The sequence below is a fragment of the Microcebus murinus genome, chromosome 22 (genome assembly GCF_040939455.1).
Source record: "Microcebus murinus isolate Inina chromosome 22, M.murinus_Inina_mat1.0, whole genome shotgun sequence".
Lineage (NCBI taxonomy): Eukaryota > Metazoa > Chordata > Mammalia > Primates > Cheirogaleidae > Microcebus > Microcebus murinus.
In genome coordinates this window covers 25,070,061-25,087,325 of record NC_134125.1, presented here as the reverse complement: position 1 = coordinate 25,087,325, position 17,265 = coordinate 25,070,061, and the positions used below count along the sequence as shown (strand labels likewise).

The following is a 17,265-nucleotide window of genomic DNA, read 5'->3' as shown; positions in this document are numbered from 1 at the left end:
ATATTTTCCCCCCTGCTAAAATGGCAGCATTAACATTCATTCCAATCACTGGGTAAAAAGTCTCTTTAGTCAAACACACATGAATAATCTAATCCTTGAGATAAATTACTACTCTCCTAGAGCATTAGGAAGTTCCAACTTTACTTTCAGAACAGAGAAAATACAGTCATTTTCCTCAAGGGTTTAATTTTGGGCTTTTAACATTAAAGTTAATCAATTTGCTAGTTTTTAACCTCAAGTTCTTTCCCATTTCATTATATCTCAATAATGATTATCCAGAGTTTTCCCACATAAACTGCACTAAAATAGCTCTCCAGTAATGGAAACAAATAATCCATAATGAGTCTTCATATATGTGCAATAATGTTCCTGAGGGCAGTGACAATATTAGAGCTGGAAGGGGCCTTAGAGACCATCCTAATCCCTTAATTCTACAGATGACAAAACTAAAACCCATAGAAGCAAAGCAACTAGCACAAACCCATGAGGAACAGGGACCAAGACGCAGGTCTCTTGACTTCTAGGCCAGTGCTCTAGGCTGAAAGCTGCCTTTTCCCCCAAATTTCAACATGTCCTCACACAAGTTCCTTTCTAAAAGAGACTCACCAACAACTCTTTAGTGAAAAGGAATTATATCTCAAACTACACAAAAGTAATAAATGTAGCTCATCAAACTTTTACTCTCTACAGCATTTAAAAATAAGTTTGCCGGCCGGGCGCGGTGGCTCACGCCTGTAATCCTAGCACTTTGGGAGGCCGAGGCGGGCGGATTGCTCAAGGTCAGGAGTTTGAAACCAGCCTGAGCGAGACCCTGTCTCTACCAAAAATAGAAAGAAATTAATGGACCAACTAAAAATATATATATACAAAAAATTAGCCGGGCATGGTGGCGCATGCCTGTAGTCCCAGCTACTCGGGAGGCTGAGGCAGTAGGATAGGTGAGCCCGGGAGATTGAGGTTGCTGTGAGCCAGGCTGATGCCATGGTACTATGGTACTCACTCTAGCCTGGGCAACAAAGTGAGACTCTGCCTCAAAAAAAAAAAAAAAAAGTTTGCCAATATGCCCCCTCATTACCTCCTAATACTTCAGTGTTTATTTCCTATAAACAAGATCATAAGCAAAATGCAACCATCAAAGACATTAACTATATTACTACAATCTAATCTTCAGACCCCCCAATTTTGTTAATTGTATCAATTCAGAATCACGTACTGTATGTAGTTGTTGTATCTCTTTAGACTCCAGTGTGTAACAATTCCTCAGTCTTTTCTTGAGTTCAATGACCTTGACATTTTGAGATTTACAGACTAGTTATTTTGTAGACTATCCCTAAAACTAGGGTTTGTTTGATGTTCCTCATGATTAGATTTGGATTGTGCACCAAACTCTTAGTTGTCCCAATTCTAAAGGAAAACCTAGAGAGCGCTGAATTACATACAGCTGCTCCTCAACTCATGATGGGATTATATCCCTATGAACCCATTGTAAACTGAAAATATTGAAAAAAACTTTTAATACACCTAACCTACTGAGTGTCATAGCTTAGCCTTGCCTATTTATTTATTTATTTATTTATTTATTTTTATTGAGACAGAGTCTCACTCTGTTCCCTGGGCTAGAGTGCTGTGGCATCAGCCTAGCTCACAGCAACCTCAAACTCTTGGGCTCAAGCAATCCTCCTGCCTCAGCCTCCTGAGTAGCTGGGACTACAGGCATGAGCCACCATGCCTGGCTAATTTTTTCTGTATTTTTAGTTGTCCAGCTAATTTCTGTCTATTTTTCAGTAGAGACGCGGTCTTGCTCTTGCTCAGGCTGGTCTTGAGCAAGAGCACTCCTGAGCTCAAACGCCCATCTCGGCCTCCCAGAGTGCTAGAATTACAGGCATGAACCACCATGCCTGGCCAGCCTAGCCTATCTTAAACATGCTCAGAACACTTAGCCCACAGTTGGTCAAAATCATCTAACACAAAGCCTATTTTGTAAAAAAGTGTTGAGTATCTCATGTAATTTATTGAATACTGTACTGAAAGCGAAAAACAGAATGGTAGTGCAAGTATTTCAAGTATGGTTTCTGCTAGATGTGTATCACTTTTACATCATCACAAAATCAAAGAATCGTATGCTGAACCATCACAAGTCAGAGATTGAATGTATATCAAATTGAATGGAAAAGGAAGATTTTTAAAAGTGGGCAAAAGATATGACTGGACACTTCACCAAAGAAGATATACAAATGGTTAATAAGCATAGTAAGATCCACAAATGGTTAAAAGATGCTCAACAACATTAGCCAGGAGGGAAAAACAAAGTAAAACCATAATATGTTAGCACTTGCAACCGACTAGATGAGATGTTACAAAAAAGACTGTTAAAAAGGATGTGGAGAAACTGGGAACCCCTTATGCACTGCTGACAGAAATGTAAAATGATATAGTTACTTTGGAAAATAGCTGTTTCTTAAAAAGCTAAAAACACATCAATTTTCAAAAGTTAAAGTCAAAGGAAGTCTGAAGAACTGCTCCAGACTGAAGGAAACCAAAGAGACAGGACTACTAAATACAATGTGATCGTTGTATGGGGTCTAAAGAGTAGACAGTAGATAGTTGTAATTTATTTCCTTATCAATCTGTCCCCAACACTACAGCACCACATTCTTGAGGAAGGGTAGGAACATGGATGGGCTTGGCACAGAAGATGCTCTCTGTGAAATCAAAGAATGGGAATGCAAGTTGCCTAAGATCACATGACTTGAACTTGACACACACCTTGTGTGAACCCAAGTCTAATATGTTTACTTTTGCACATTCTGCTTTACATTCCAGGAGGATAATCCCAGGGACTGAGACAAGGGAGGGTCTACATCTTACCAGGCCCCCTTCAAGGGAGTAACAACAGCACAGTAAGCAGTCCCCAGTGGGCCGTCTTTCTCCTACATTCCTCATTGAATCCTCAGGACACCATAAGGGGTATAGTTTACCCCCTTTTTTACAGATGAGTAAATGAGGCTCAGGTGGGTAACTTGACACAGTCACAAATAAGAGACCAAAACCAATGTTCTTACCCATGCCACTGGACAGACTCCAGAAAGGAGATAAATCTGGGGTGAGGGCTGTGGCCAGGCATCAGGAACACTGGCCTCAGAAAACCTGGTCAAGTCACTTAGTGGGTGGTAGGTTCTTAGGTATTTATCACCAGGCTACATAACTCACATATATGTTATATATGTATCAAATATTAAATTTTATTTTAAATATGCCACCTGGTTTAGCTGCCACCTCATACTGCCAGAAATGGGAAGGCAGAACAGCCCTAAAAGCAATCCAAGGCCCTTCTCCTTACTCAAACACATCTCCTCTCTCCCCTCCATCCTTTCCCCACAGGGTCCAACAACAGTGAAAGGTTTCAGCCTGGAGAGCAGCAGGGAAACAGCTCCAAAAACTTTAAGGCAAGTCAAGAGTCTATGACAGACTCTCCTTTAACCGCTCCCACCTTGCCCCTCAGAGCTCAGAGAGGGCCAGCCTTATCAAATAACCTCAGGACTAGGCCAGAGGTGATGCTGGGTCAGATTCTCTCTCACAGGAATCAGATTCAGAGTATTCTTGGCCTTTGGTCATTGAATGAACTGAAGACACACACCTTTGGGAAGCTAGGGTCAGCTTTCTCTTGCCAAGCGCAGAGGAAGTGATAAGAGAGAAAAGAAAAAACTCCAGCTGTTCAGAGGGACCTTGGAAAACATCTGTCCTGTTGGTTTCCCAATATTTTTGAAGCAACTAAATACTTTTCCCAAATGGAACCTTATCCTGCTAATCCTAATAGTCATATATGTTAAGATGATAAAAAACGAAAGGAAAAAGTGGGGATGCTTCAATTAGGGGAAAGCAAGTGCTGCATGTGAGGTTTCCTCATTTGGGGTGAAGCCTAAAGGCCCTAAGACAGAAGGCTGTTTGAAAACCACAGACATAGCCCAATCTTTTCATTTTATAGCAGGGGGAAATAGGAACCCACATATTTGCTGAGCTGTCCATAGCTTTCTCCTGTGGTTCTGCTCAGATTCCCGAAAGCCTGGGGTCAGAATCCTCCTGGAATCTCTGCTGCCCCTTTTGGTACAATGTGAGCCATTTCAAAGCTCAGGAAGGTGGCCTTTCCTAGAAGGAGCAGAGACAGTACAGCTACTGGATGTGCTCCTAGGCACCTCTCAGTGTGGGAGCCCCAGGAAGGGAAAAAGAAAAGAGAAGCAAAAGGGGAGAAATAGCATCTCAGCTGTTTCTGAGATGCTGAGAGGCAAGTAGGTAGAGCAGGCTGGATGCAGGGAGCTCTGGATGTTTGCTGGGGCATCAGTTTTTTTTCAATTAATAGGTACATTAAGGTGAGGAATAAATTATATATGGTTCCTGGGATGGGAATGTTGTAATAGTTATAGCTAACTGCCAGGAACACGTTATTAGGGATGCTATTAACATCAAAATTAATTTTGTTCTGAGTTTCACTTGTACTCTAAACTCTGTTTAGAAACAATAGACTTTTCTGTTCCTCATGTAAGCTGGTCTCCTCACATCTTTGAGCTCCAAAAAGTATATAAGAGACTTCTTTATTAAAAGTTAAAGAGGGCCGGGTGCAGTGGCTCACGCCTGTAATCCTAGCTCTCTGGGAGGCCGAGGCAGGCAGATCGTTTGAGCTCAGGAGTTCGAAACCAACCTGAGCAAGAGCGAGACCCCATCCTACTATAAATAGAAACAAATTAATTGGCCAACTAATATATATATAAAAAAAATTAGCCGGGTATGGTGGCGCATGCCAGTAGTCCCAGCTACTCTGGAGGCTGAGGCAGAAGGATCGCTTGAGCCCAGGAGTTTGAGGTTCCTGTGAGCCAGGCTGACGCCATGGCACTCACTCTAGCCTGGGCAACATAAGAAACAAAGTAGGGGAATACAATCAACAAAATGTCATGAGGAAGTGACAGAAAGAGGGCCATTCTTTAAGGACTTTCTATCACCTACAAGATCAAGTCCAAACTCCTTAGCAAACAATGCTCTTCAGGATCTGGCCCTGCTTACCTCAGCTGTCTCAACTCCAGCCTTCTCCCTAAGACACCCCTATCCTCCAGCCATCCTAAATAACTTACAGTTTTCCTGACCTGATGTGTTTCCATGCTTCAGAATGCACTTCTCAGGGCAAACTCCTAGTCACATATCAACACCTAGTTCAGAAGTCTGGGAAGCCATATAAAGACAGCCCCACATCACTCAGGCCTTTTTCTCATGCACTTCACACAATCCTCCTGAATAGCACTGGTGTAGTCCCTGTGCTACTGCTCAATTTCATCCCATTATTTGGATAAAGAGTTACTAAAGGGCAGGGATCACTTGAATCCTGGCACACAAGTGCTCAATAAATGTTTTCGGACTTTGCATGAAATGTTTAAGGAAGGCTAAAAAGTGATACAAGCAAAAGCAGACAACAGATATTTTCTGTTATTGAAATAATCTGTCTTCTCTACTCTGATCTTTGGTTGAGTATTACTTAGAAACCAGACAGACTGGGCTGCTCCATCACTTCCTAGCTGTGTGTCCTTGTGCATGTTAACTAACCTCTGTGTGTCTCAAGTTTCTTCATGGGTTTAAAAACAACAATAAAAATAACCACCTGGCCGGGCACAGTGGCTCACGCCTGTAATCCTAGCACTCTGGGAAGCGGAGGCGGGCGGACTGCTCAAGGTCAGGAGTTCGAAACCACCATGAGCAAGAGCAAGACCCCGTCTCTACTATAAATAGAAAGAAATTAATTGGCCAACTAATATACATAGAAAAAATCAGCCGGGCATGGTGGCACATGCCTGTAGTCCCAGCTACTCGGGAGGCTGAGGCAGAAGGATTGCTTGAGCCCAGGAGTTTGAGGTTGCTGTGAGCTAGGCTGAAGCCATAGCGCTCACTCTAGCCTGAGCAACAAAGCAAGATTCTGTCTCAAAAAAAAACAAAAACAAAAACAAACCCCACCTATGCAGTGTGGTTATAAGGATGAGAGTTTAATTTACGTAAAAAAGAAAACAGAATGCTGAATAAATGGTAGTTCTACTAGTCTGCTATATTCACAAAAACCTTAACAGGACAGTATATGGTACCCTCAGGAATGTAATCACAATGAAATTTTAGTTGGACCAATCCTTTAAAAAAAAAAAAAAAAGGACAGTTGAAAAACAACAAATAGTAACAACTTGTCTTCAGCTGCATTCTGCTTGCCCTCTGCAGTGTTCAATACCAATCCTGTAGTCACCACCACCACCACCACCACCACCTCTCTCAGCTCCTTTGATAACATATTCTGGTTTTCTGGTCTCTGACCAAATTTCCTGTGTCCTCTTTTGTAACTTGCCCTTTATTGACACCCAAAGGCAGGCATTCCTTTAGCTCAGTTCTCAGATCTTCCCTTACCTTATCATTCTCAAGGCTTCAATCAGTATCTCTACAGAGATGACCTCATGACCTCTATGTCACATTCAGAAACGATATTTCAAACCCAACTTACCCAACTAGACATCTGCTATCTTAAGATGACCAAGCATATAGCTTTAATTTCTCCTCCCTGTCCTCTCCATTGTTCTCTTACACATTGCACCAATCCTCCATTTCCTCTTCTTTTGCCAGAGTTACCTCTTTGATCCTTCGGTTCTACCTCAGTGGTTTTTCAACCTTTCTGGGATAATGGAGCCCTCTGAAGACCTATTGAATGCTATGGATTATTCACCAAAACAATGAATATACAAAACACATGCTAGCAATTTCACCTGGCCAACAACCCCAAATAAAAATGTATGCTCATCCATGCAAAATTTTAACTATCATTTACACAAATTTTCATCCCCATCGCCTGCTCCCCTCTTACACATTTCTAGATGCCTTCTGGATATAGTCTGAATGGCATACAAACATCACAAACTTAACAGGTCCAAACCAGAACTATTTCTCCTTGACAAATCTGCTCTGCCTAACAGGACTACTTCTCTTGGATAATGGCACCATATCCTCTCAGGCTCCCAAGGGAGAAGCCTTGGAACGAACTATTTGGTATACGCCTATACCAAATCAACCACCAAACTCTGTCTTCTAGCTCAGAAATCCCTCTCAAATCCAAATCCCACCTCTCTTGGTATCTTACACTTTAGGGTCTCATCATCCTCTGCTTCCACTCACACCTGCCATGATTAAAAGTCTTTCTATCACTCTTCCCACAAAAGCCCCTGTTAACTGATTCTATCTACAAAAGTCCCCTCACCTCCACTGGTGCTTTCCACTGCCACTGTATTACTACACCTCTAGATGGTCACAATAGCCTGATTCCCCCACTCCAGTTCTGTTTCATATCATTTCCACCAGTGTTGATGGATTGCCCCCCAAAATTTCAAAATCGGCCATGTGAATGCTTCCTTCAAAAATATTGATGCTTCCCCAGTGCACAAATGTACAAACTCAGTTTTGGCTTTGGAGTCCTCTACAGTTTCCCACCTAAGTGCTTTTCCAGAATTAGACTTCACAGCTCAAGCTGTCACTTGCTCCTATTATCTGTATATCAAAATCACACCCACTAACAGGTTCAACTCAAACCCCGTTCTCCCTCTTTATATCTTCTACATGATTAGGAAAGGACGCTGAGCAAAACAGGCACAATTCCTAATGAAATGATAAGGAAATGGGGGGGGGGAATGCTACAAAATGGCTGGAAATCCTTTCATAGGTGGGGAACCTGTAGCCTTCTGTTTTTTGTTGTTTTTTTTTTACAATCCATCAGATCAAAAGTAGGCTTCTGATTTTAAGATTGTTCTTTTTTAAGCACCAAAGAAGTAAAAAAAGCTTCATTTTTCTCTGCTGTATCCCTTTTAATAAAATGATTTGTTCCATAAAATTCAGATTCAGTAACAATGCCACACGTAAGGACCTAGAAGGCCAAAAGCCACAGGTTCCCCACCCCTGCATGAAATCCTTCTGCAAGCATTAAGTTTTTTTTTTTTTGAATCAGAGTCTCACTTTGTTGCCGGGGCTAGAGTGCTATGGCGTCAGCTTAGCTCACAGCAGCCTCAAACTCCTGGGCTCAAGCAATGCTTCTGCCTCAGCCTCCCGAGTAGCTAGGACTACAGGCATGTGCCACCATGCCCAGCTAATTTTTTATATATATATATATTTTTTCAGTTGGCCAATTAATTTCTTTCTATTTTTAGGAGAGACGGAGACTCACTCTTGCTCTGGCTGGTTTCAAACTCCCTGACCTTGAGCTATCCAACTCCCTGACCTTGAGCTATCCGCCAGCCTTGGCCTCCCAGAGTGCTAGGATTATAGTCGTGAGCCACCACACCCAGCCAGCATTAAGTTTTTTAAAGATTGCTATTCAAATATTAACATTTCAACCAAGAAGCCCTCCATTAACCCAGCACTGTTACTCAACACATATTAAACACTAATAATGTGCAATGCAGAAGATTAAATTAATAGCAGGATATATCATCAATCTGATAAAAGTCTATAATCTGGGCCCAGGATTCAAATTCCAATTATATTTCTATTTTACTTAGGAAAGGAAAATTACAGCACAAGGACCTAGCATTTCAACTAGAAACTCAGAATATTGACTAAGTCTACAGCAGTGATAGAAACAGTTCCCAGATCTAACTCATCTGCAGACTAGTAAAAATCTTATCAGATGGGAAAATCTTATCAGGCAAGGGACAATCTTTTCAACTGAAATATTCGAAACCTAAAAATTTTTTCCAGTCCATATTTTAGATAATTTTTTAAAAAGAGCTAAAGGATGTGAAGGCCAATTCTGAGCCTCTCATAATGAGACCGGTTTATGGGTACACTTACCAGCAGGTGCAACAGCAATAAGATGTATCACAGAGAAGTGATGCTGTGGGCAATGCTTTCTCCCCATTACTTTTTAGGGCCTTATTTCTTTGAGGCCTGACCTAATTTAATTTCTCTTTGGTGAGTTCACACTAATTTTCACAGTTGTATTCTGTGAAGCATTTTGTTCCTAAAGAAAATGAAAATATTCAAGATTTAATTAAAATCTTTTTAGAGAGAATTTTAACTAGTCTTTCTACCTAGCTAAGATACTTAGTAAAACATGCCTTCAGTGGCATTTCTAAAATTATGACCATTCAGATTCGAATACATTTCTGAAACAGACGTGGTTATAAGAGTAAAATACACTAAAATTCTGAAATTATTAATAACACTAAGGAAAGTTGGATGTCATGAAAAGAGCTACACCTTTTTTTTCTTCCTTTTATTTCATCATATTATGGGGGTACAAATATTGTTAGGGTTACAAATATTGCCCCTGCCTCCCCTCCTTCCCCCCCCCATGTGCCAGAGATTCAAGCGTGTCCAATCCCCCAGTTGCACCTTTTTAAGTAAAATCTCAGTCTACAATTCAGTTTAACTCTTTAGTTCTATGACCCTAGGAATTTGCTTCACCCTGAAATACTTTCTCACCTGAAAAAGGGGATAACACTATCTTTTTCCTCCCTCAATGTGGCTGTTCAAATAAAAGGAAGTAATGTATGTAGCACACAGTACCTGCCACAAAGCGCTCAATAAATTAATCTACTTCACTCAACACAATAGACACAAGAGGATTCAGATTTAAGGGAATCTACTTCCACAAGTCTTCATCAGCACAAAACACTTCATTCAGTTCATTCTAATAAAAACAATACCATCACCACCATTCCACGAATTTTTCTGAGGGACCTAGATCAAGATGAGGGAGCCTGCATTTGATTCTGCAAAATTCCATTAAGGTTGCGTATATATTGACCAGTAGAACATTAACAGGAAAAGTCCACAGTAATTGAGCTAAAACGTCTGGATGCACTGATGCTGGTGAGAGAGCTCACTTAGAGTAAAGGGGGGGGGGGGGGAGAAAAGTCAAATTAGGCCCAACTCTACACGGATCTTTAACAAATCAAGAGAGTGATACTGTTTCATCCTTCCCGAAACACCAACAGCACGATATTAATATCCATTTAAAAACAAAAACTTAAAGAGTGAAATATTCCACAACCAACGCTGGTGTCACTAATGCTTTTAGAAAGCCTGCGCAGAAGGAGAGCACCATTAGCACCACTGCAGATATTTAATGAAAGCCGTCTGCAGCAACCAGAGGCCAGGAGAGAAACATAATAATTATTTCGGTTTTCTGCACGCACCCCGAAGGGAACTGCTTTCAAGACCACGGCCGCCAAGCCTCTGATGGAATTCCGGGTTTTACAATCGGACGTCAAAAAGAAGCCCACGATGCCAGCAAATTGGTGGGTGGGGACGCTGCTCCCTCCTCGGGGGTCAGGCTTTAAACCTGCGCTGCGCCCGGGTCCGGGGTCACCGCGTCCGGCCTTCGCCCTCCGTGCCCCTCCCGCGCAGAGCGAGGGCCGGCCCGCGCAGCGCCGCGAGCGACACCTGAGCTCGGCCGGCCAGGGGCCCCGCCCGACCCCCGGCGCGGACCGCGGCCAAGCCTGGTTCGGGTTCGGGGTCGCGGCCGCGCGGGAGGCCGAGGCGCGGGCGAGGCCGCGGGCCGGCCGCTGCGGTGCCGGGCGGTGGGAGCCACGCGCCGACACTCACCACACCATGCCGTAGGCGCCCTCGCCGATGTACGAGAGGTTGGTGTAGCGCGGCCCCACGTCGAACACCTGCCCGCGGACCATCTCGGGGCCCGCGCCCGCCGCCGCCGCCGCCGCCATGTTGGCTGCCGGGCCGCCGCCGCCTCCGCCGCGCTGGGCTGGACGCTCCGCGGCCGCCGCGCAACTCCTGCCGCGCCTCCCGCAGGGACCCCGCCGCCGCTGGTGCAGCCGCCGGCGCTGACCGGAAGGAGGAAGGAGGGCGCCGCGTAGGAGAGGTGGAGAGCCGACGGCCACTCGGACCGACTGCCTGCCTCCCTGACGGACGGGCTGGCCGGCGGGCGGGCGGGCGGCGGGCGGGGCGCGCGCCGAGGAGGGCGCCGGGGCGGGGCCACGCAGCGTGCGTGCGGATTGGCTCCCGCAGCCTGAGGGCGGGGCCGCGCGGGCCGGCGGAAGCGCCGAACGCAGGGCGGAGCACGGCAGCCTGCTGGGGAGGAGCCGAGGGTGCGGTCACGTGCGCGGGCGTGGGAGTCCGCGAGGGAGACTGAGGCGTCCCCACGGGACTGCTGGCCTGAGCTGGGGGACTGTGAGGGCTTGGAGGAGCCCTGGGGCTGGGTCCGAACGGAGCCAGTGAGCGACCCCGACTGGGCGCGAGTGACCCCAAAATGACGACGCGATACCCAGTGGTGGCCAGCCTGGGACTGGCCTTTGTGAAACCATGGCCCACACGTTGATACATGCAGAGGCCTCGAGACCAGGACGGAACCCGGACCGAGGCCGAGAAAGACCTTTGCATACTGAAACTCTCATGTCGAGACCAAAACGACAGACTGAGAGGAGCCACTAATCAGGTTAGTTCAACCAATATTTGTTGAGCATCCATCATGTCCCTGGGGAGCCACCCTCGTGGAAGATGCCTTCTAGAGAGAAGATATAATACAAATAGATGTAATACTCAAGCTGTGATAAGAACTATGAGGAAACAGAATAAGAGACTAGGAGTAGTGGGTTGAAACACCTGAGAAAGGCATTTGCACTCAGAGACTGAGATCCAGATTGCTATAGATGAGCAGAAATTTAGACATAAGACATCATGAAATAATAAATACAAACCTGGAATTATTAAAACCAAAACAAAAAGATTTAGAGAAAAAGAGATGGACACACTGAGGCTCAGGAATATTCACAGACACCAGAGGTTGAAAAATAAAAATTTGAATCCTGAAGCAGGTGGATACCAAGAAGAGCTAAGACAATGAGACGGAAGATTATCCAGCCACTGCCTCCAAACTGTTTCTCATGCCATCAAGGGGGAAGGGAGAGTGACAGGTCCATTGTCTGACAATTCCATCTTTAAGGCCATCACCTCTGGACTTCCAGACATCAACAAAGATCAACTAGTCAATCTCAAAGGAGAATAGACAAGTTTCTAAAACAAAAAAACCGTGGGGAAAAAAGTATGTGACACATAAGAAAAGGAATACAGTGGTAGAGTCAGAAATGACTCCTTCACTGAAAGGAGTTTCTTCACTGAAACAGAACCCAATTTTAGAAAACACATAATTCTTATACATGATTGAAAGAGGAGATTCGTTCTTTAAAAAGAAAGGGGGGGCAAGATAAATGGAGAGTACCATGATATTAAAACCACATAATCAAAGCAAAAGCAAGGGTTGAAGTAGTAAAAAAAAAAAAAGACTTGATGCAGAAGAACAAACTGGCAATATATTATAGCAGATAAACTTGAGAAAAATTTCGAGAATACAAAATAAAGTGATAGCATCCTTTAAGAGAGAAGAGAGTGGGGATGGAGAGCATCTTGGAGATTCAAACCATGGGATTCCCCAGAGGAAGACAAGCGATAATAAAATCATAATGGGAGGCTGGAGTGGTGGCTCACATCTGTAATCCCAGCATTTTAGGAGGCCAAGCTGGGAGGATGGCTTGAGGCCAGGAGTTCAAGACCAGCCTGGGCAACATAATGACATCTTGTCTCTACAGAAACAAAAACAAACAAACAGAAACCACAGTTATAAAGGGAGAAAAGTTTCCTTAGGTGGAAAAGGGTCTGAGGTGGAGGTAAGAAATTGAGTGGCTTCACTAGAATCCAGAAAATAAGCAGTAACCAACTTCAGGACATAATCCAGAAAAAGTATTACATTTCACAGATAAAGAACAGACTCTAGGTGGAGCCCTGTGGCTCACGCCTGTAATCCTAGCACTCTGGGAGGCCGAGGCGGGCAGATTGCTGGAGGTCAGGAGTTCGAAACCAGCCTGAGCAAGAGCGAGACCCTGTCTCGACTATAAATAGAAAGAAATAATTGGCCAACTAATATATAGGTGCATGCCTGTAGTCCTAGCTACTCGGAAGGCTGAGGCAGGAGGATTGCTTGAGCCCAGGAGTTTGAGGTTGCTGTGAGCTAGGCTGACGCCACGGCACTCATTCTAGCCTGGGCAACAAAGTGAGACTCTGTCTCAAAAAAAAAAAGAACAGGCCGGGCGCTGTGGCTCACGCCTGTAATCCTAGCTCTTGGGAGGCCGAGGCGGGCGGATTGCTCAAGGTCAGGAGTTCAAAACCAGCCTGAGCAAGAGCGAGACCCCGTCTCTACTATAAATAGAAAGAAATTAATTGGCCAACTGATATATATATAAAAAAAAAATTAGCCGGGCATGGTGGCGCATGCCTGTAGTCCCAGCTACTCGGGAGGCTGAGGCAGAAGGATCACTCAAGCCCAGGAGTTTGAGGTTGCTGTGAGCTAGGCTGACGCCACGGCACTCACTCTAGCCTGGACAACAAAGTGAGACTCTGTCTCAAAAAAAAAAAAGAACAAACACTAATAGTTTCCAATCAAGAAATAAAGGTTATCTTTTAAAATGCTAAAAACTGGCTTTCTTCAGATTCCTCCTCTGTAACCCTTAATTGCCACAGGAAAATGGAACAAGATTGACAGCACTCTGAAGGGGGAAGTTGTAATCTTATAACCCTCCCTAGGTGATTTCATTCACTCAGTGACTTAACTCCTCCCAGATCTTTTTTGTTTTCTTTTTTTTGAGTCAGGATCTTGCTATGTTTCCCAGACTGGACTCAAACTCCTGGGCTCAAGTGATCCTCCCACTTCAGCCTCCTGAGTAGCTGGGACTACAAGCCTTTGCCACCACACCCACCTTCTTCCCAGATCTTTATCGCTTAGATCTCTCCTTAGTTCCTGGTCAGCATGTCACCTGCACACTGGACAGCTCCATGTAGACATCCCACAGGGGCTTCAACACCACATATCCAAACCACCAGTGGTTAACTGCATGAGTTAACTTGTTCTGAGACTAAATCTTAGCCAATCTACTCATCACCTGTGTGACCTTGACATCATTTTCCTCAGACTTAAAATGGGGATCACAATAGTATGTGCCTCATAAGTTTGTTGGACAGAGTAAATAACATATGTGAAGAGCCTGCCACATAGTATGTTACCCAATAAATGTTATCAGTAATTATTATCTACCCCATCCAAACCTGTTCTTCATCATATACCCGTGGCTAGCATCACTTTCACCCAGACGCTCAAGCTGGAAATTTGGCTATGATCTTTAACAATGCATTTTATTAATACCTCAGTCTCCACCCCCAACCCCATCCAACCAATTGCAAACTCCTGTAAATTCTACTTTGTTAGTATTTCAGAAGTCCAGCTGGGTGCAGTGACTCATGCCTGTAATCCTAGCTCTTGGGGAGGCCAAGGCAGGAGGATCGCTTGAGGCCAGGAATTGGAGACCAGCCTGAACAAGAGCAAGACCCTGTCTCTACAAAAAAATTTAAAAAATTAGCTGGATGTGGTGGTGCATGCCTGTAGTCCCAGCTAGTTGGTAGGCTAAGGCAGGAGGATTGTGTGATCCCAGGAGTTTGAGGTTGCAGTGAGTTGTGATGACTCCACTGCACTCTAGCCCAGGCAACAGAGAGAAACCCTGTCTCAAAAAAAAAAAAAAAATCAGAAATCTTTGCTACTTAAAGTGTGGTCTCCAGACCAGCAGCATCAGCATCATCTTGGAGTTTGTTGGAAATGCAGCATCAGGCCCGCCCCAGACCTGAATCAGGATCTGCATTTTAACAAAACCCCCATTTTTGCATGCATATTAAACTTTGAGAAGCACTATTTTAAACATAACCACTTCATCCCAACTGCCACTCTGCTGGTTATAGCCTGCTGCAAAGATAACCCTTCTGCTTTCAGTGTGGCCATCTGCAGCTGTTTCTCCTTATACCCAGATCAATCTTTCCATCACAGATCTGGCAATGTCCCTTCCTGTCTGAAGTCAGTGGCTCCCGATTACACTCAGAGTGAGGTCTTTGCTAACCGCCTCTCTACCCTCATCTCTTGCTGCCCCCTCTTTGCGTCCCATGCACTAGCCAGGTTAGATTACTCTCGGTTCTCTCTTGTCTTTTGATCTGTGCATGTATCAGCCTCTCTCCCTGTAGCATATTCTCTCTCCACTACTCCAGCATTTGTGGACATTTTTAAACTACCACACTCTCGTAGCATAATGCATCTGACCACTGAATTTCTCCAGAGAACTCTTCTTGCCTGGTTCCATGAGCACTAAGCAACCTTATGATTAGAGTTTATGGTTTCACTTGTGGTTTTCTGACAGGGAAAGTACCCTGGCCAGAGGACAGCCGGTTTGGGTCCTGTGGCAGTTACTGTTTGTTCTAACCTGGGGTTGAGTCTCATCAGTCTCGGCTGAGTCAGATTAGCATGAGCCAGGCCCAGAGGGAACAATCGACAACTACACCGACAACAGCAAGTTTCTGGAAGCACAGAGCGGAGAGGCAGGCTCAGGAACACTGTAAGACCATACTAAGCTACCATCTAAGCATAGGCTGGCTACCTGGATGTCTTCCTCATTGTCTCTCTACAGTGGTGACAACTCACAGATCTGCAGAATCTTAGAAAACACGGACATCTGTTATTTTTTCCTGTACATCATCAACTCCTCCTTCTCCCGGTAGCAGCAACCCAATTTCTCTTTAGTGAACTGTCCCTTCGGCATTCTCATAGGGTTCAAAGAGCTGGCCCTACCCCCAAGTTCCAAGAGGAAGCATGTGACTCAGGGCTGCCTACTCAGAATCACAGAGGTTGGCCCAAAGGGTGGGCATGTTCCCTGAACCAGGCCAGTGCAGAAGCTATGTGAAAGGGATGCTTCCTTTTTGCTTGCTTGCTCGGGTAGTAAATGTGAGTCGGGGCCAACACACCAGGATGTGAGAAGTGCCCTCTGTGAGTGGAGGCGAGACAGGGAGAGCAGCCATGGCGATGGTTTCTGGATGCCATAGTTTGAGGCTGTATTCAGCTGAGCCTGGACTTTAGATTTCAGCCACTTGAAACCATAGAGTTCTGACTAATGCACTATCCAATTAACTCCCTTTTCTGCAAAAATTGCTCAGAATTGTACAATAAATCACTGAGGCATGAATCAAAAACTCATGAATGATGAAATGAGAGAGAAGAACTGGCAATGAGCCTTGAAACTAGCTAAAGATAGAGAGATAACTGAATAAAAACACCACTCAGTAGAGACTGTTTTTGATACTGATAAGTTGAAATAATTGTTGCTATGGTAACAAACAAAATGCAAAAGCAAAAAATTCAGAAAGAGGATCTTTAGAAATAGGGTTTTTAACCTGAGATTATGCAGTGAAAACCAGGGAGGAAGAAAGAGGGTAGAAAAAAACAAGACACTTGAGTCTTTGTTTTACATAAAATGAGGATAAAAGCTATTTTTAAAATTGGTACAATTTGGCCAGGCGCGGTGGCTCAAGCCTGTAATTCTAGTACTCTGGGAGGCTGAGGCGGGTGGATTGCTAAAGGTCAGGAGTTCAAAACCAGCCTGAGCAAGAGTGAGACCCTGTCTCTACTATAAGTAGAAAGAAATTAATTGGCCAACTAAACATATATATATATATATAGCTGGGCATGGTAGTGCATGCCTGTAGTCCCAGCTACTCAGGAGGCTGAGGCAGGAGGATCACTTAAGCTCAGGAGATTGAGGTTGCTGTGAGCTAAGCTGATGCCACGGCACTCTAGCCCAGGCAACAAAAGTGAGACTCTGTCTCAAAAAAAAAAAAAAAAATTGGTACAATTTCATATAATTTTTCAGTATAAAAAGCTTTATGTATACCTTATAAATTATTACAGGAGATGAAGGAAAAAATGTAATTAATATAGCAAAAATAAAGAATCTTGTACCAGGAAGTGTAGACACTTGCCTCACATACGTAAATGGAAAAAAATGGCAAGGAATCATACAAAAACAATAACTAAACACCAGAAAATTAGATGAGCAAAGGTTAGACTAAGTGTAACAAATAAGCTGAATATAAATAAATAAGAAAAATGTAGATAGATAAAATTACTATATAAAACATGAAAATCTCAGATGAGATCAAAGGGCAAACACTAAATATATGTTTCTTAAAAAGATGTGTGTGTGTGTATGTAGCATAAAAGGCATCATGAAACCAAATGCACCAAATAACATAGCAACACAAAATAGGAAGCAAAGCCAGGCATGATGGCACACACTTGTAGTCCCAGCTAGTCAGGAGACTGAAGCATGAGGATCACTTGAGACTATAGTGCACTATGATCATTGATTGTGCTTGTGAATA

The 17,265-nt window shown here is 44.1% G+C and overlaps 1 protein-coding gene across 1 annotated transcript in view; it reads right to left on the bottom strand.

Moving 5' to 3' along the window:
* The window catches only part of MAPK1 (mitogen-activated protein kinase 1), a 108,962-nt gene extending 97,990 nt beyond the window's left edge, over positions 1 to 10,972 (bottom strand). The window contains exon 1 of the mRNA XM_012776707.3: positions 10,612 to 10,972. Coding sequence (XP_012632161.1) covers positions 10,612 to 10,730 — 119 coding nt within the window. The 5' untranslated portion in view covers positions 10,731 to 10,972. The remainder of the gene's footprint in view (positions 1 to 10,611) is intronic.
* Between the last annotated feature and the right edge of the window lie 6,293 nt (positions 10,973 to 17,265).